Here is a 20803-nt window from a genome sequence, read left to right as displayed (position 1 = left end):
ACACAAAAGAAAAATAAATAAATAATAATAAATAAAATAATAAAATAATATAATTAAATACATTCATAAACCAATCCATCCGAACAAACTATCCACACACACACAAAAAAAAAAAATGCACTTGATTATTATTTGTTATGATTTCAATAAATAAATGATAAATACATAAACAAACAAATAAAAAAGATTTACTGAAAATAAATTAGCTTTATTTACAAAAAACGCGAACATCATGAATGTAACTCACTGACTACATAATTAATGCTTAATAATAATAATAATAATAACTTTTGAAACTATAGTAAAACTTGCATGTAATGATCATTGTAACAAGCAAACAAAATCATGTTATTTATTTTACAAGCACTACATGATCTGCTATATCATAATAAATTCCTAACGTTACTGCAGCATTCACAAACTTGGTATGATGCTCTCAACGCAGTTGTAAGTCCACTCCTGTTGATCATTTGAAGCTATGACGTGCTGACACACCTGAACAGAGACCAAAACAGAGCACAAGTGTTAAATATTCTGCTAAATTGTCCATCTGAGTGTCTGTCAAATGTAACTATCCTCAATCAAGTTTTATTAGTTCTATGGGAAATGGAGCATAAAATGCACCCCATCCTGAACCTACAAAAAAAAACTGGCGTATGTTTGTGAGTGAAAATGGTGTATCTCACCATTTTAGTCCTAGCAGGAACCTCCACAGCAAATATACTCATGCCTCTGCTGCTCACACAGTTCTTGCTTTGTTCATTGTTGATGTGCACCGTCACCTTCTGATTGGACTATAGCAGCGAGAGTGATGGATACCAAGAATACAACAGGGAAAATCAGTGAAAAGAAATTACAGCAGTAATCATTTTATAATCATTAATTAACAACAGTGAATTATATAGACTACCGTTCAACATTTTGGGGACAGTTAATATTTAGTTTTTGAAAGAAATTAGTATTTTTATTTAGCAAGGCTGCATTAAATTGATCATGTGATACTAAAGACTGGAGTAATGGCTGCTGAAAATTCAGCTTTGCTAAATACATTAAAATATAAAACAGTTCATTTCAATTGTAATATTATTTTACAATATTACTGCTTTTATTTTTTAATTAAATAAATGCAGTCTTGGTGAGCATAAGAGACTTCTTCCAAAAACATAACTAAATCTTACAGCCACATAAACTTCTTAATAATGATAGTGTATATTTCAGATAAATAGTTCCACTAACTACGTATGGCAAAATGTCAAGTTTTCTTTGCAGATCTAATTCCCTTCTCTCTGTTAAGTGTCTTTCAGTTGACTTTGTCTATATAATGGCAGATCAAGATATTGAAATTCTACTCATGGTCAGTGTTCCTTTCTATAAAGCATTCCAAACAACTGGAGGTTTAGTTACTTTGTGCTATTCTCAGTGAATGTTAAGTACAAGACAAACAAATGTGAGGCCTACACAGACATTTTTAAAGGGCTTTTTTTTTTTTTTAAATGAAAGATGGATGCCATGTATTCCTTTTCAATAATCCAAAGACTTATTTGGGTAAAAAAAAAAAAAAAAAAAACACCAGCTAAGTGACATAAAACAATAACCAACCAACCTTATTGGCAATGACTGATGAAATTCTGCTCTCTCCTTTGTATGTATAAAGCAAGACATTCTCTTGACCCTTCACAGATCTAGCCTCTGCTTTTGATGTGATAGACTTCTGTACAGAAGAATTCAACATCTTGATCCCAGAATCCAAATGAACTGCCTGAAGAGAAGCCTTGACATGCTCACAGTAGACTTCAATGACAAATGGACATGCCTGATGGGATAAAGAAAAACGTAAGGTGGCTATGAGAAATTTACACAAAAAAGTGTTTAATTGTTTAGAAATAAAGGACATGTTCTTTAAACCCTTGCAGTTTTTACTATAGGAAATTACAAGACTCTCTCATGGGCAATGTTGGGGTAATGCATTACAAGTTACGTAATCAGATTACTTTTTTCAAGTAACTGGTAAAGTAACGCATTACTTTTAAATTTACAACAAAATATCTGACTTTTTAATATCAGACTTTTTTTTAAATAAAAAAACAAACAAGCAAGCCCAGCCCAGGTGACAAAAAGTAACGCAAAAGATTAAACTTACTACGCATTATTTTCCATTAAAAGTAACCAAGTAACACAATTAGTTACTTTTTTAGGGAATAATACAATATTGTAATATTTTCCCCAACACTGCTCACGAGTAAGGCTCATAGACCTTTGTACCTCCACCATTTCCAAGCTTTGGTTGTAGCCCATGGCCTCCAAGGTGAGCCACAAATCCCTGGGGTCACCCTCCCGATCATTCGCTTCCATCAGGTTGAGCTCTAGGAAGCCTTGTCTAGTTAACTCATTTTTCCTTGTGTCAAAGTTCTCTATAGGAGAGCACATACTGTTATAGAAATAATGCATATTATTGGCTTGGATTGGACAGTACATGTTCAAGATCTGGAAGCGTCATTTTAAAATAAATTACATTTCTGAAGACTCAATCAATAATTTATCAGAGGAGCCAAGAAAATGTACTTGGCAATAATGATTCAATTGGATCATCAGATTTTGAGAGCATTACAATCAGCATGAAACGGAAGTTAGTCATAGTCTTTTCTTCTCTATTGTGACATATATTCGAGTGAAACAGCTTCTCAAACAAGAAAAAATGTAGGGCGGGACTTGATTTTGTCCATCGGGAATTGATTGGATCGTTGTGGATTGCTATTGCTGTGATGTCATGTGACTGACAGGTTGTCCCAGGGAAGAGATGTTGTTGCAAGAGGAAGGGGATGTTCTTTGATTAAAGATTGCACAGGCACATGATTTAAAAAAATGATGATGTGCATGGATAATGTATAATAAATACTGCATGAATGGTCAATTTTGATTTCATGGTGACTTTAAAAGCTCTGATCGATTATGTGTCCGCTTTATATACAGTGTTTGTATAAGAACCTTTGCAGATGGCCCAGGCATCCTCATCACATTTCTCTCCACTGGTTCTCTGTTCAAAGAAGTTGTACTCCTCTAGGCTCAGCAGACCGCTGCCGTCCAAATCGATCACTTCAAAGATGTCAGACAATGCCGCCCTGTGGAACAAAACAGTACAGCATCTTTGCACATGCTGTATATTATTCTAATAGATAGATACAATAACCTAAATTCAGTAATCAAACATTTAGCATTAAATATAAACTTAATAGACTTTTATTGGGTCCCCCTATATTAGAACTGACTAACTTGAACTCTTTGGTGAGCTCCAGCTCTCCTGACTGGGTGCGGTTGACTAGCTGAGCAGGTTTAGTGGTGGTCTTCCTCGTACTTTTCATCAATCTGCAGCCAGTGGTGAAGGGCATGAGCAGATATGAGCCGGCATTGAGCTCTCCTCTCCACACAAACTTCTGTTCATCAATCACACACAACATACATCTTACTTACTGTTGTACAGTGTAATAATTACAATTCCAATAAGGCAGGATTTCATGTTAACCTTTATATTGATGTAGTTTTCCATTTAGTATTTTGATTCAATTAATTTTATATATGCACTGTATATAAAGAATATCATTTATTATATATTTTTATATATTTCTTTGTAAATGAGATAAAAAATGGTCCCACATAAATAACTTTTGAGTTATTCTATGAAATTACATTTGTGTCCTTCATATATATAATATAGATAATTTATAGAATTTTGTAACAATCTTTTTTCTTTTTCTTTCTTCATGAGGAGGTATTAACAATATTTAAATATAAATGTATTAATAAATATTCACATAATATGAAAGTAAAATCTAGCCTTTTGTGTTTATTCACGTTGCATTTCTTTTCCGATGTCAGCTGACATAATGTATTATTAAAAAGTTATAGTTATGATTTGTGTACCCAAGTAATGTATCAACCCTGATAATGTAATATTTGTAAATATAACTCATAATGCCATCACCATGCATTTAGGAAGTGAAATCACTTTATTTTCTGTTTTGTTATGTTTATCAGAGGAACAATATCAAAATATCAATATTGTTACCATGATTTTAAATGACTGATCATTGAAAAATTTGTATATTTGCCAAAAATATATCAGCATTAAAATCAACCCTTACTTTTCTGAAGACATAATTATATATGAACATCCATTAATATTAATTAGTTTAGCTTGAGATGGGACAATGTATTAACACTTACACACATTATCTGTCTAATAGAATGTTTCATAATATAGAATTACATTCTTATATTACAGCTGATAAGAAAATATGTCAGAATATTTTTACTGACCTCCTTATCCCTTAACTCAGTAAAGCAAACCAAAGTTGAATCTTCTTTGGTCTTGTTCCCCGTCACCACATAGAGAGCTGTGTCCACACACATCCATGAGGAAGGCTTCTCTGTGGCAGACACACACACACACACACACATTGCTCATCTGCTTATTTACTCTAGGTTGAATAACTCAAAATCTGTAACGTCATTAACTTTGGTCTTTAACACTGTGTATAATATATTTACCAGGAATCGGGCTGAGATTGAGGGGCCGTATTGTCAGGTAGACACCGGTAGTCTCTGGGATATGCAGGCGATACTGGAGAGAAACAATCGTTCCATCTTCCTCCAGATAAAAACAGCCTCTCATAAGAGTATGATTCCAATCCTGGTGTTATAAGTGTTAACACAGTTTCAAAAAATTAAAAATAAAATAAAATTCATTAGAAAAACAGCAAACATTAACTGTAGTATGATGATTCCAGAAGAAATGTTCTGGGATGAAGTTGAAGGTACAACCACAGGGTGACGCTATTGTAACATCTTTGCTAAAACAAAGGCCTTCAAAGACCTGAGTGGAACAAAACAAAGTCCACGATTTTTTACTATAATGCAGAAAGATACATTTCAATGCAGACCATCAAAATTCATACTATACGCACTAAAAATGTAATTAAAAGAAAAAGGCCTGAGGAAAACCATAAATCCTTGTCTAAAGCAAGTCTTTTTGCTCTTTTAACTGCTGTTGTTTAGGTCCAGCTAAAATGTTACAGCAAATATACTCTAAATCATCAAGTAATCAAAAAATCGGAGTCAAACAGCCTCCTTTCTGACCCATCAGAGAGTAGTTTTGGGAAATAAACCTTGTCCTCAGGTGCCACAGAGGCCTTTTAATGTTTAGAATTGGTTTATGCTTCTTTTCCGAGTGCTAAAAACATGGTTCTGAAATGACACTTCTTCAACAAAAGCAATTTCCTCCCAGAATTTATGCTGGGTTGTGAAACGTGTTAAGGATCAAATCATAACACTTGGGTGGTTTGTCCACCCCGAATCAAAATGAAGAAAAGCGCCCGAGGCATGTGTCTACTTTAAAAGGCCCTGATGTAGTGTCCCAAGGAGATGGGTCACTCGGCTGGACTAATACACTGCCATGTCACCTCCCAGAAACCTCCGTAATTTAAAGTCTCGCGCACAGACCGCGAGCCACCATAAAAACACACAACCTGACCCTTTCCAATCCCTACACCCAATTATCAAGCTCCTGGCTCAGGTAATACAACAGGCTGGAACTGAGGCGATAGAACTTTCTTCACCCAAGAGCATCTGTTTTTTTCCAATCTCTTTGCTTTGACGAGCTTGGTCATTATTTTTCCGTGGTAAAGCAAACCAGCTGAGGTTAAAGTCAAAAAGAGTGCAAACAAAGGGAAGGAGATCAATAGCAGAGCTGCACTCATATCGACCAGGTGAAAATTTGCAACCAAAAAGCTTCGATACAACAAAAACACAGCAAATGTACGGCTGCCCATAAGGCGCTTGAGTTTACACAAAGTTTAGATTGTACTGTAGGCAAAATTGAAGCTTATGATAGAGTAAAACAGATAATATACTTAAGATAACAAATAATTGGATATACTTGTTTTATTAAAATTTTAGGTTGTATGTTTAAGAACTATTTGAAAGTTTTTCATTAATTTTTATTAATAAAAAGGTTATTTGTATTTTAACATTTTTCATTAAGCAGTTCAATATACACTGTAAAAAAATATCTAAAACAATTGTAAATTAAAAAAGACTTTTGGAGTAGCCTACATTTACAAAAAAAAAAATAATAAAAAAAATATATATATACTATTTCAGACTTTCTACTTCAAAATTTCACTTTAATTTCAATGTGTTCTTTTTTCTGGTTTCTTTATAATTGTTTATGAAATTCACTAAAACTGTGTTGTGATCTTTATAGCAGTTGTTTAATAATTAAATATATGTTTTAATGATATTTAATGATATTTTGATTGTGTAATATTATCCCAAACCTTACATCTCTTCTTCAGAGTTCTGTGAGAAATTTCAAGCAAAGTCCAAAAGAAACTGGCATTCCTACAACGCAGTTGGTACCTGTAGAGATTTGGGCTCTGCCAGTCTGCCACTCTTAGTGCTGCCCGTGCCCATGGTGATGGCCGTGGATAAAGATGACCGACGACTGCGAGCTGATGATGGTCTGGATGAGGAGCGACTGTCTGTCATATGCAAACATAGAAACTATAAGCTGAATCCATTATAATGAGGATCTTTATTACAACAGCTGCATCACAAAGCAGTCCAAAAAAAGAAACGCACTGACAATACAGATAATAAAGAAAAAGTTGCGCATTTGAATCACATTAAACATGAAACGGAAGTTGCGATAGTCTTTTCATCCTTATTTTGATGTATATCCAATTGAAACAGCTCCTCAAATAAGAAGAAAATGTAGGGCGGGACTTGATTTTATCCATCAGGAATTGATTGGATGATTGAGGTTTTCTATTGTTGTGATGTCATGTGATTGACAGGTTGTCCCGCCCTCGCGCCGAAAAACACATCATCGAAGAAGAGATGTCACTGAGAGAGGGAGGGGAAGTTATTTTGATTAAAGATTACAAGGGCACATGAATTATATAATATTAAGGGCACAGATAAATCATTTATAATAAACACTGCAATATTCTATCATAAAAACAAGAATTGTCCATTTAGATTTCATGGTGACTTTAAAGTTGAACACCACAAAGCAAAAGCAAATCCTCTGCTAAATCTTCACTAGCCCTGCACTTACTCATAATAATGACAAATGATTGCCTTAATCAAAAGGCTTTAAAAGTTCCTCCCCCACACAAACCCTCTATTGAGTTCACATTATGATGTATGGCACAAATCCAAATGAGTCCATTTCTCATCACACATGAGGGGAAATCAATAGTTAGACCATTAATTACTATACAATAGACTGCACTAAGAAGAATGAAAACAGAATTGCTGTTTGCTTTTGTGTGCATGCACATGTGCAATCTGGCCAGTAAATAAGAGCTGAACAAACCTAACCTGAACACGCTCATTCTCAATATACAAACGCCTGGTTTCACAGACAAGGCTTAAGATAGTCCCAGACTAAAATGTATGTTTGAGCTGTTTTAACTGAAAGCCACTTGCACTGACACATCTTAAACTATATCAGTGTCATTGTTTTGTCTAAAGATGAACACCAGCCATGTTTATAAAAGCTACTAAAATGTCCTAATTGAGCTAAGGCCTAATCCTGGCTTAATCTAAACCCTGTCTGTGAAACCAGGGGTTAGTGTGTTTTTAGATTTTGTGCAGACCCTGTATCATACCTTTCCTCTGTGTTGTTTCCAGCTCTGTTCTGGACTGTGTCGGTGCAGCTGAAAGCTCAGGTTGGGACTCTGAGCTCTGTGAAGGGTTTTCCAACTGGTTGCCAAAGTTCTGCCTCTTCAGTTTGGCATCAGCCTCAAGCTTCTCCAGTGCCGCGGTCTGACACTGTTCTGCTGTAGACCCGAGAAGCCTGCAAAACTAAACAGCAGCCTGACAGTCACACTTTACAGTCTTCAACTACTATGTACTTACATTAGAAATCACTGTTAGGTACATTGAGCTTATTTGGTAAATTTAGGAGACAGGTTTGGTGGTTTGGGTAGGTTTAACGGTGGGTAGGAGTAGGGGGTTACACTTTATATTAAAGGGGTCATATAATGGTACATGCACTTTTACAAGTTGATTGTATTGAAATGTGTGTTGGCAGAGCCTGTACACAACCATCATAAAATGATACAAATCCATCCAGTGTTTTTTTTAATCTTATATGTTTTCCAATCTCTCAAATCAAGCCGTTCGATTTTGTGACGTCACAAAATCGACACCCCTCCCACGATTGTTGATTGACAGTAGCGTTTCAACACAGACCCGCCCTCGCTCGTGAGCGAGCTGTCAATCATAGTCCGCGCGTCATTGTTGATACGCTGGAGCACTGTCTATGAGCAGAATGGCGTCTAAGCGATTGTGGTGTTCTGTTCTTGGGTGTAATAAGGAACACAGCAGTCATTTTGATGTCCCTAAATCCGAACCGCTGAAGACGCAGTGGCTGAGTTTGTTTTCGAAGGGAATATTCCCCACGATCAACGTCAATGCTTCCATGTTTGCGCGAAACATTTCACACATCAGACTGCTTTACAAACGAGGATCAGTATAAAGCTGGTTTTGCTAAGAAGCTGCTCCTGAAAAAAGGATCAGTACCAACTATTCGTGTTCCTGCTGCACCTCCAGAAGAACTGAAGTGAGTGTAACGTTTTATTAACCTTTACATTAATATTTATATTAATCTTTGCAAATCGCTTGCTGCACGCTTCACGATGAATGCGGCTGTTTACACTCAGGGTACATTATGGCATGTTTTCTATGTACGACGTTCTCAATATAATTCATAATCCCACGATTATAATGAACAATGCGTTATGGTTATTGTGTTACAAACAGAACAGAGGGGCAGGGTGAGCAAAGCTCATTATCATTTAAAGACACATGCACTTAAACGGCGTGCTGAAAACAGAGCTGTTTTTGACCAGGTAAAATTAGTGTTTTCTTACAATACTGATGAGAATTTTTAATTAAAGTATATTACAAACTTTTCATTTAGAACCTAAAGAATCATATTAGCTTCTACAAAAATGTCATTATATGACCCCTTTAAGGTGTTAGTTTTACAGTGTAATTATACATTTAAGTACAGAGTAATAATAATTAACTACATGTACTTATTATAGGGTACGGGTTAGGATGAGGGTTTGGTTTAGGGATAATTGCATATGCATGCATAATTTTTAGTTATTACTACAGTAATTAGTCTACATGTAACAGTAACAGTAACAATAACACTAAAATAAAGTGTTACCGAATAGGGTTACAGATATGAATGACATGCAGATATATATTCTTTAAATATTTTATATATATAAATATTGTATCAAATGATTAATTCAAATGTTAGAACATAGTAGTTAAAGATATTTAATATACAGTGGGACCAGCCTGGCTAATTCAACTCAACTATATTATAATTTGTCTATTTACAAAAAGTGCTTTGCTGTGCAATGCTTGGAGATCGTACCTCTGCGTAGTCTAACTTTCCATCTTTGTTGACATCTGCTAAGGAAAATATTTCATCCACTTCTTCAGGTGACATTTTTTCACCAGACTAAAACAAACAAATCAAAATACAAACCTGAAATGATTACAACAGACACACAATAAAGCTGTGTCCCAATTCATCCTTCGAAGGATGCAGCCGCCTCTGAATTGGGACACAGCTTAAGTTTGTGAAGAGATCATTGATTTAACACTTACCACAGTAAGGATTCTGCTGAGCTCATCATGTGAGATATATCCATCACAATTCACATCAAATTTCTTGAAAATTCTCATAAGCTCGTCTGGTTCTGCTGGTTTTTCCTTCTTAAGGATCTCAACAAAGTCATCAAAATTCAGCTTCTTGGTTCCTGGGGGCCAATATTTGTCTAAAGCTTTCTGTGATGGATTTCTACCTGCTTGCTGAAGAACTGAGACAAAACAGCAGAGATGGATCATATACACTGACTTTTAACCTAACCTAGTGATAATATTTTGTACTGACATTAGATATCACTAGAAAGTTTCAAAAATATTTAAATGTTGACTAGTGTATTGGTGTTTGCATTGCAAATTATATTATATTACATATTGTTTGAATTTACATTATCTACAACAATATATAATGTTTGTTTGTTCTTGAATTATAAATCAAGTAATGAATTAGGAATGAATTATAATGTTTGACCAATTTATTGGTCTTATCAATAATATTTAGCCTTTGTATTAAAGATCAACGTGCAGATATAAAGGTGTTGAGATGCATTATGCTCACCGGTGCACAGCTGATCTTTTGAAGTCATATTAACCAGGCTGGACCTGAACACAGAGAGATAAGCAGCCCTGCACGCCATATAAAACCTCTCTTCCTCTGAGCGCTGCATTATGAAAATATTGCCAACATGCAACCGAAATATCAAAACATATTGTAATAATAGCTGTGAGCTAGAGAGGTGAGTCTGTAGGCTATTTTATGGTTGGTGATGTTGTTCACTATCGAGTCTGATTGCCATGGCTGGCATGTGTAAACAAAACCATCCTCAACGGTGCGCAGTTTAAAAGAGATAAAGGAAACACATGCTTTCAATGCTTCTCATAAAATATTTATTAATTAGATATGCTGTGCAGTATTTGTGATCTAAACTTAGCAGGTAAACCCATCGTTACTCTAACAATATTATAACTCATTCTGTGTGAATTTTCCGGCAAAATAGAGTTAGACACTATAAAATACTTAAACAAGTATGTAGAAGCACAGATGAGTGTTTCCGGGGAACTAAATTGCTGCCGCACCGCGCCAAACTACAAATAGAAGCGCCAGTCTGTCTTATAACTTCAAGAAAGAGAAATCGACTTCAAGAAGTAAATATTTAAAATGCCGTAAGTGTATACATTCATTTGGCTCACATATAACAACTGAAGTGGCATATAATTGTGATCATGCTACTACCTTAACGGAAAAAGTAAGATGGTAACTTACTTTGCTGTTATTAATGGATGCTTGCCAAAATTATAACGATTAAGTTACCATATCCATGAACTGTGGTAATACTTTTAAGACTACTATATAGCTAACATTTTACCAGTTCAAGAAACAATGGTAGTAACTTACCATGGTACTTTTTGGAACCTCTGTGGTCCCCTCCACGCGAGATAAATAAGTTACTGAGAAATATTTAAAATGTCTCAGACTAAATTCAATTTTTAATAGATTTGAGGTTTTTTTTGTACAGTACTAGGAGAAATCATGATTCATTCAAAATACTTAGTTCAGTTAAGAGCAATGTGCAGGAAAAACTGGTGTCTTCCTATACTGAATGCACATGATACATTATTGTATAGGGATCATCCACATTTAATGACCAAACCCTAAATTGTTAAGGCATTACGTAGAAAATGCAAGAATAAAAAATCAAGACTAAAGTTCTGCTGTCTAATTTCCCATACAGTGCGAAGAGAGCCCTTCATTTAGAAGACAAAGAAAACGTGAGTTTGCATACTTCTCTACTATAGATTTCAGATCAAAAACAGCCTTTTCATATTCTTTAATGTTTATTATTTTAACCCATTTTTTGACTTAATAATATGTTATGAAAGTAAAGTAATACGATTTTGCTTCTTAAAAGTAGTTTTAAGCACTAAACCCAGACGTTTTGAAGGATGTAAATGCTTAATTTTCATCTATTTTAGAGCCCTGCTAAGAGGCATGCACCAAACAGGAACTATTCGCCTATGACTGGATCTCGCTTAACAAAACCTGCAGGTACTAGAAACCACAGTCCAGCTACTGTGTCCTCTTAGTCCTACAAAAATCACATTTTGCCCCCCAGGAGTTTTCATTTTTATTTATTATTGTGAAGAGAGTAAGACATATGTCTGTTCTTTTCGCTTTTGATAATCCTCACCATACACGATTCCCTTGCTCATGTCATGTTGTTTTCAAAATCCTGTACAGTAAGGGTCTCTTGTAATCCAAGGAGTATTGCATTTAGATTAGCTGTCTGTGTAGCCATTAATAATATCTTTGCTCATGCCGATTTGATAAATTGGCTGACATTTAGTGCTTCATCGGCAGGTAATTCCAGAGCAGGTGGGAAGAAAATGAATCCCTCTCAAACAAAAGAGCCCGTGACAGATGCTGAGAGGTAAGGATAAAGAAATGTTGATGTTTTCTGTCGTTTTAGTAATAATGTTTAAGATTTAAATAAAAAGTACAATTAAAAAAAAGAAAATGTAAAAATAAAAACACACTTTATAATGTTTAATTAATGGCCCGTGCTTTAGAATTTAGAAGTTAGAATGCTGTTGTTGAGTTACTTTATTCAACTTTTTACTTGGTTATATTTTACAAAACCCAGAGTGCCATCAAAGTCTATTTTTATGAAGCTACTAACATTGGTATAACTGAGGCAGTGGAAATTTCTTCTCATTACTGGATATTTCCTTTGTCCCAGTTGGCTGATAGCCATTATGACTGATCAGAATTTAATGACAGGACATGGAGGGAGTTTCATCACCAGCCAAAAGCCTCGTTGATTTACATAGCACTAAAAATAGTTGGATAAGGAGAGTTTAAGAAAAGACCTATTTCCTCTCCAACGCATACTAACACAGAGCTCCGTGTGATCCATCAAGACAAGCATTAGTTTTGAATTTTATAGTGCAGTCATTTAAGAGGAAGCTAGTTAAATATATATAAAAACATCAATAAAGAGAGCGGGCTTATGATTCATTTAAGAATGTATTCATTTGGCTAGTCAAAGCTAAGAGAACTTCTTGTGCAAAATGTAGAAGCGATCTCGAGCGTGATTGGATGAAGGACCTTGCAAAAGATTTTGCAGACTCTTTAATATGTCCCCCAGTATGTTTAAATGTGTATTAAAAATAAATGAATATCTTATTCTTAGTCAGCTTGTCCTCCCCTCAGAGATTTAGTAAGGAATATGAATATGATCCTATGTCCTTATCAAGCAAATATTCTGCAAGAATCTAATAATGTAATGTAATATATATAATATTAAATTTTGACATGCAGCACATGCAATTCAAGAAATAATAAAAAAAATCTTGTATTAAATATTAATGGTAACGCTTTACAATAAGGTCTCATTAGTTAATGTTAGTTAATACATTAACTGACGTTAACTAACAATGAGCAATACATTTGTTACAGTATCTTTGTTAACATTAGTTAGCTCAGGTCCATTAAATAATACACAACTTTTGATTTTAATAATGTATTAGTAAATGTTGAAATTAGCATGAACTAAGATATAATAGATTCTTTTAAATTAGTGTTTTTTTTTTATTGTTAGGATCAACTATTGTAACTATTAACTAATGTTAACACATGGAACCTTATGGTAAAATGTTACTAAATTGTTGTCTATTTTTTTTTAATAGTTTGTTTTTTGAATACCTTTCCCCCCTCAGACTTCTGTTCCTCAGGTCTAAGGTGAAAAAGTCTCTCAAGGATCTCATGAAATACAGGCAACAGCTGGAAACATTGTTGGTACGTGGATCGACTATAGTAGAAGACCACAGTGTATCGTGTATTAGTGTATTTACTGAAGGACTGTTTATAGACTGGCCAATTAGACTGCTAAACTAAGATTAAATCAGGGTCTGAACCACCATAGACATTGAGGAGCTTCATACCAGCCAATATTTAAATTAGTGGTCAACTGATGTGCATTTTTATGGTTTTTATCTAAATTATTAGGTGCTAGAGTTAGCCTACTTAACTGTGGTACTAGGTTAAGCTTATTTTGATATGTGTAGCTAGCTACATTTAATGCATCTTATTGAGGTTGCACACAATTTTTTGTTTGTCTGTAGCCAGTAGAGGGCAGTAGTGAGCTGAGGAGTCTCTTTCTGATGAGTCCTGCTGATCTACAAACTGAACTCAAGAGACATGAGAATCTGTGTGAGTCCTTTCTTTGACTTTTCTGCTGTATATGCATAAACCGCATAATGCAAACGCCTCGCATCTCAAGGTTACTTTATAGACATTGTTTAAACGCTTTATATGCTTTTAAAGAGCTCACATGACAAATTCTTGCTGCGTGTGAAACATAAAACCGTTTTTTATTGCTTTCCAGCTGCTAAAGTTGCATCTTGCGCACGTAGAGCAGACACAAACAAGGGTCATTTCCAAGGTGAGTGAATTTGGGAATCGACTGAATATTTAGAATTGAATTCAAAAGTTTATTTATATTTAAAAGCATGAACGATAACACTTATCTTAAGTGGATATCCAAACTTAGTAATTCTGTCAGATCAGATAGCAGCCAGCACGCAGTTAGTTGTGTTTCAAATCTTGAATGTTTCCCCATCACAACACACTCTTTGTAAGACTCTGACACAAGGATAAGTTACGTTCCGTATTGAATTGATTCATATTACTCTATGGTGATTGTGACTTTGTATAAAAGAGCAAGAGAAAGAAAACATTTTGTGTTCCACTTATATGTGAGCCATGATTGATTTCAAGCGCTGAAGTTCTGGATCACATGGGACCTTTGAATAGCCATTGAATAACCGAGATTTGGTTTGTCAATGCGTCGTGCTCATAGACATTTGCCCGATCTCTGCACAAATAAAAGGTTCTCTTTTTCTAAGAAAAATATTTCATTTTCCTAACACAAACAAGCCAGAACTCCTCTTCATGGGACAGAATTAATTAGATTATTTCAAGCACACATTCAGCCCCCAGCAAAGCTGCACTTGTGATTCAATCGCACAATAGTGATTTGATGCAACACAATGGCTGGATTGTGATGAAGTTAGGCATGTTTTTAAGATAAGGTCGGCTGAAATTGTTTTAATTAGTCACACTCGAGGACCTTTGCGTAGATGTTGCTTGTAGCTCGACACCAAAGGAATGTCACAATCTTGATCACATGGTGGAGCATGAAATTTATCAATGTGGAGAACAACAACAACAGTACAAGGGTGTTTTCACATTTACGTCCCTAGACATACACTGACGATAAACAAATGATTTAAGGCCGCTTAGGAGTGTAATGTTTGATTGTGTGTCATAATGTCAAATTAGGACACATTGAGACAATTATTATATTATATTATATTATATTATATTATATTATATTATATTATATTATATTATATTATTTACCAAAAGTTTGGGGTCAGTAAATTCTTTTTAAATTAGTACTTTTATTCAGCAAGGATGCATTAAACTGATCAAATGTGACAGTAAAGACATTTATATTTTGAAAAAGAGATTCCTCTTTCAAATAAATGCTGTTGTTTTGACTATTAAGCAGCACAAATTTTTTCAAAATTGATAATAAATCACTAAATCAGCGTATTAGAATGATTTCTGAAGGATCATGCGACACTGAAGACTGGATGTTGAAAATTCAACATTGCATCACAGGAATAAATTACTTTTTTTTTTAAAAATATATTCAAATAGATATATTATATTATTTTAAACATTTTAATTTGGCAATGATTTTTTCTGTCATTTGTGTTATGAAAGGCCTTTTTCTGTGTTGGAATTGTAAACTTGTGAATTACATTGGTGTGACAAAATCAAATTACTTGACAATCACAAAAGATTGCGATTTGTCCATGAAAACAAATATTTTCACTGAAACACAGATAAATATCGTCCGTTTTAGGATGCAGTTTCAGTTATCGAACTGAACATCTGAGCATGTCTACATTATCCTGTACAAATAATGCGTTTAGTAGCCTAGGATTTGTATAAGCTCATTTAGGTTTGAAATTACCTCATTGAAGTTCCCTAAATAGTGTTTGAATATTTTTCTAATATTTTAATATCAATCTAGCCAGAAGAAGAACATTTTTTTGCAGCAACATTATTAAGCTTCAAATAAATGATACTTGAAGACAAATGATAATCACAGTAAATAAATGCATTGTGCTGCATGTAATAGTTGAAGATGTTGAAACTCTCTTGGGACACCATTAGATCCTGGCCCTGGATTTCATAGAGACACATCATTGCTATTAGAGTTCTCAAACACTCAGTGTCACTTGAGCCATACAGGAGCTGGTGCGGATGACATATGAGGGCGAGGATATGACACTACTCGTGTAAAACCAAGCCGAGCACCAGGCAGCGTGATACCGCCAAGACAGCTGAGAAAATCCACAAGGATATTTTAACTTTGACAGGCGAACCGCTGAATCCATGTCCCTAATGGAAGCCCCGGCAATCATCTAATGGCTTCCCAAAACATAACATTGGGCGAAAGGGCAACTCAACGAGCAAGATGTTTATGGCAAAACTGACAAAAGTTTTTCCCAAGCATTCTAGAGAGGCCACCCCTCCTAAACAATCAGACCGACTATAAATTTTCTGGCTTATTCAGGCATTACCAAGTCCCGAGCTTCACGTTACATGTTGCTGATGAGCGCAAAATGGAAAAAGAGAGAGCACAATAATTCTGAGGCAAGTTTGTCGCCTGGACCGAGGGTATTGATTATTTCTGTGTGGCGAGAGATTTGGAAAATTCAATTAAAGGAGCTGAGCAAAGGATTCATAAATCGGCCCCTGCCTCCACCTCTTCTACGCCTATACGGAGACATTGTTATGTTCTAAATCAATGTTGCACTTCACAATATATTTTCTTTGGAGCATGAAAATAAATAACATTTAAACAGTTCTGCTTACCGCTGAAACAAATTTTATCTTCACCAAAGCCCTCTCCGTCTTCACGCGGCGGCCTCCCGTGCACATCAGCAGATGTAGTAACGGATTTTTATGGCGAGTTTTCCATAAGAAAATCCTATATAATATGAATTTCGCGATGACAAAATGAGAAGGAAGGGGACGGATCAGCAGTATAAAAATTGATCAGGCCGCAGATGGGGTCGAGCTGTGGGAGATTTGTAAGACAGCCTTAATAGACTGTATTAAAAATTCCTTAAAATGTAATAAAACAAATAGGTTTTTGGTTCTTGGCTGGGACGGGGTCACAGACCCTGCTAATACCACATCAATCCTGGGTTGCTGAAGGATAAATGGCGTCTGTTTGGGGAACATTTTAGCCCTTTTTGATGGAAAACTCCATCACAATTAAAGGACTGCTGTATATTGGAGGACTTTGGGTGGGGAGGGTGAAGTTAAGCAACTCTCAGCATGTGTTTTGGTCTCTAATATAAACGCCGGTTATGTCCACACACGTCCTGCAGCAGTATGAAATGCATTCAGAGGCATTTCAGATCATTTGCATTTAGATCATCTAGCAGTGACAGCGGCAGCAGTCTACAAAACCTATGACTGATGGTATGATTTACCTGATACGTTACACGTGCACATGTCTCATTTATGAATTCACACGCTTTTAAACTAGATAAAGTGTGTTAATCTATCCATGTGTCTTTTACAGGGTTGAAACAGACTGGCAGCTCTTTTGAATTTCTTAAGGCGATCTTAAGGTATGTTTGGTTTTTTTCTTCCAACCTAACCTATAATTTTACAGTAATTAGTGGTGTTTTTATAGAGTAGGGTGGACTGTTTTGACTTGGCCTAACCTAGCAACCACCCAGAGCCCCCTAGCAACATATTGGAACCGGCTGAGATTTTTGTGTGACATCTCTTGAATCTTCTTCATGTGATATCATGGGACAAGAGTTATTTCTACTTGAATTATGCTTAATCTTAAACAAATTTGATTATTTTAGAGTAATTTGACAAAACTACTGAATAGGATAATTTCATGCATTTAAATGTCGTACGTTTCTTTATTGACACAAAAATGAGTGCTGTCAGATACATATGTGACCCTGGACAACAAAACAAGTCACATGGGTAAATTTAACATACGATCACATGAAAGCTGAATAAATATTCTTTCCATTGATGTATGGTTTGTTAGGATATGACAATATTTGGCCGAGATACAACTATATTTGAACTAATCTGGAATCTGAGGGTGCAAAAAAATCGAAACATTGAGAAAATCGCTTTTAAAGTTGTCCATTTATGTTCGCGATTGTGCTGCGTTCACTCACAAAAATAAATGTTTTATATATTTACGGTAGGAAATGTACAAAATATCTTCATGGAACATGATCTTTACTTAATATCCTAATGATTTTTGGCATAAAAGTAAAATCGATAATTTTGACCCATACAATGTATTGTTGGCTATTGTCACAAATTTACACGTGCGACTTAAGACTGGTTTTGTTATCCAGAGACACATTTAAGTACACACAAGAAGGATCTTGTGACGCTAGTAAAGGCTACTGAAATATGTGAAATATATTAAAATAGAAAACAGTTATTTCAAATTGTAATAATATTTCTTATACAGTATTTCTGATCAAATAAATGCACCCTCAGTGAGCATAAGAGACTTCTTTCAAAAACATAAAAAGAATCTATCATAAAACTTTTGAACGGTAGTGTAATTCTATCAATCCATTTAATCTCAGGCTTAAATATTAATGCAATATGCCAGAGATTTACAAAGACTTTTCCACGCAATATGCTTTTGTTTCATGTAATGCAAATGGAACGGTTCTTATTTTGGCAGAGCTGCAGCTTTCTGTCAGCGTGTTTGATGTACGCTGAACGTCCCGTCAGTCTGAAAGCGTCGAGATGTCTGAGGAGGCTGTCAGTCTTTCCGGCGTAGTCAAAATGAGACAGCGCCGTCGCCACCTTGCCATCCCATCTCAGACACATTTACATTCAATTCATTCTCTGAAAGGTTTCCCCCTCCTTTTCACCAGGAATCTGACAAAATATTGATTCTAAAATACACGGTGTGCTACGTCTCTGCGAAAATAGTGTTCTTACCGCTGGCATACAGTCCCATTAGGGCTGATGCGGAGAGAAATGTATGCATACACACACATATATATTTGAGAAATCAACAAATGTGTTGAAAAACTACACAAGCACAGATATACAGGAGGTAAGAGTATTCATTGTTGATCTGTCTCTTTATTTTGGCAGCCGCTGAGGGATCATTTCTCGATGTAGGACATGGGCGGCAGCTGGTGCCCCGCTCAAGGTGGATCACGTAACTCTCTCTTTATCACTTCTAGAGGCTGTCTGAAGGACAAAAGCTTAGGTTGACCTAACAAAACACACACTTGTCACACACTTTGCATTGCTACAGTCTGTTGAGATGAACGAGAAAAGCATCTCAGAATTCAGCAGTTTGCCGTGGGCTGTTGAACTCACTGTGTTCAATGTATTTAACCAAGATATGGTTATTTAATATTAGCAACATCCATTATAATTGTATCACGCATCCTGCTTATTGTGGCTTGCTGTTTGTTTTACAGGATGTTGTGTAAGACAGTCAAACCAAAACCGGTTCATTCTTTCCTGATCATATGTGGCGGCTCCAGACCTCGCTCAGGCTGTAACACACTAGCCCCTTTGTGACCTGATAACATTTATAGTTGTAATGGATTTTTTTAATGGCCGTCATTAACTCGAACAAAGAGGGGTGAGAAAGATTGCTTGTGCTTTTTTCCCCTTGGTATTTCAGCTTTACAGCATTATGTTCTGATATGTCTGCTTCCATCATTTTTGTTTTACAGCTCATGAAGTTGAAGCATTTTAATGCATAGCTTTAGTACTAGCCTCACGTCTTTAGTCACGGCCAAGATGATTCCACTGTGTTAATGAATATTTCTCTTCATTTGCTACTTGAAAAGTAAATTAAATTCATACATTTTTTTTTTTTCTTAAGTTTGTTTATTTGACGAGAACTATTGTTTAGGGCTGCAGAATAAATGATTTTTTTAATATGATATGGCTTAGTGTGATTATCTAATCAGAAGCTGTGATTTAATTAAATAAATATCTGGGGGTTGTTTCTTAAATATTTGTATTGTACTTTTAAAATGGTTCTGTAAAACAAAATTACTATTAATATTTAATATTCATTTTTTTAAATACTTTATTTTACAGTGACTATTTCTTATTTTTTTATTTAATAACAATTATTATAATAATCATTATTATTTTATTTGTCATCACATTACTCATTGAAAGGTACATAAACTTTTTTCCCATCATGTTGTTAAAATAAATCCGAAATCGCAATATGACTTAGTGTGATTATAAAATCAGAAAAGCTGGGATTTAATTAAATATATGCGCTAATTCATAAATATTGTAAGTTTAAATTAGTACTGTATAACAATAATAAATTATAATTTTTCTTAAATACTCTTATTTTAGTGAAAGTTATATTTTTGTTTATTATTTTTAATAATTATTAAAATAATTATTAAATATTAATAAAATTAATAATACAATTATTCATATTTTTGTTAAATTGCTATATAAATCACAAATGTGACCCTGGACCAAAAAACCCTGGTCAAATTTTTGAAATTGAGATAAATATATATACAGTGAGAAAAATAAGTATTTGAACACCCTGCTATTTTGCAAGTTCTCCCACTTGGAAATCATGGAGGGGTCTGAAATTGTCATCGTAGGTGCATGTCCACTGTGAGAGACATAATATAAAAAAAAATCCAGAAATCACAATATATGATTTTTTTAACTATTTATTTGTATGATACAGCTGCAAATAAGTATTTGAACACCTGTCTATCAGCTAGAATTCTGACCCTCAAAGACCTGTTAGTCTGCCTTTAAAATGTCCACCTCCACTCCATTTATTATCCTAAATTAGATGCACCTGTTTGAGGTCGTTAGCTGCATAAAGACACCTGTCCACCCCATACAATCAGTAAGAATCCAACTACTAACATGGCCAAGACCAAAGAGCTGTCCAAAGACACTAGAGACAAAATTGTACACCTCCACAAGGCTGGAAAGGGCTACGGGGAAATTGCC

General features: G+C 35.0%; 2 protein-coding genes across 4 annotated transcripts; one reads left to right on the top strand and one right to left on the bottom strand.

The window, feature by feature from the left end:
• Positions 1-184: 184 nt before the first annotated feature.
• efcab7 (EF-hand calcium binding domain 7) lies at positions 185-10524 on the bottom strand. The gene is made up of 13 exons (XM_084128310.1): positions 10250-10524; positions 9694-9905; positions 9458-9544; positions 7671-7866; positions 6415-6536; positions 4546-4687; positions 4315-4424; positions 3271-3431; positions 2986-3119; positions 2263-2411; positions 1604-1813; positions 687-794; positions 185-495 (listed from the first exon to the last, which is right to left on the bottom strand). The coding sequence occupies exons 1-13, from the start codon at positions 10356-10358 to the stop codon at positions 415-417; spliced, it is 1821 nt and encodes a 606-aa protein (XP_083984436.1). The 5' UTR covers positions 10359-10524; the 3' UTR covers positions 185-414.
• Positions 10525-10743: 219 nt separating this feature from the next.
• Positions 10744-19743, top strand: itgb3bp (integrin subunit beta 3 binding protein). Of its 3 annotated transcripts, XR_014608192.1 has the most exons (10): positions 10744-10854; positions 11424-11460; positions 11665-11737; positions 12050-12119; positions 13408-13486; positions 13813-13900; positions 14076-14132; positions 17361-17409; positions 18935-18992; positions 19270-19743. XR_014608192.1 is itself a non-coding variant. In XM_084128196.1 (9 exons), the coding sequence occupies exons 1-9, from the start codon at positions 10850-10852 to the stop codon at positions 18939-18941; spliced, it is 465 nt and encodes a 154-aa protein (XP_083984322.1). In that variant the 5' UTR covers positions 10744-10849; the 3' UTR covers positions 18942-19743. The 3 variants fall into 3 exon arrangements, 2 of the variants coding, with proteins under 2 accessions (XP_083984322.1, XP_083984321.1); XM_084128196.1 differs by having other exon boundaries at positions 18935-19743; XM_084128195.1 differs by lacking the exons at positions 18935-18992; positions 19270-19743 and adding an exon at positions 18513-18634.
• Positions 19744-20803: the final 1060 nt, after the last annotated feature.

Source organism: Abramis brama (genome assembly GCF_963993115.1).
Source record: "Abramis brama genome assembly, chromosome: 11".
NCBI classification, from domain to species: Eukaryota; Metazoa; Chordata; class Actinopteri; order Cypriniformes; family Leuciscidae; genus Abramis; species Abramis brama.
Note: the sequence above shows the minus strand (reverse complement) of the source record. Positions and strands in the feature narration are given on the sequence as shown.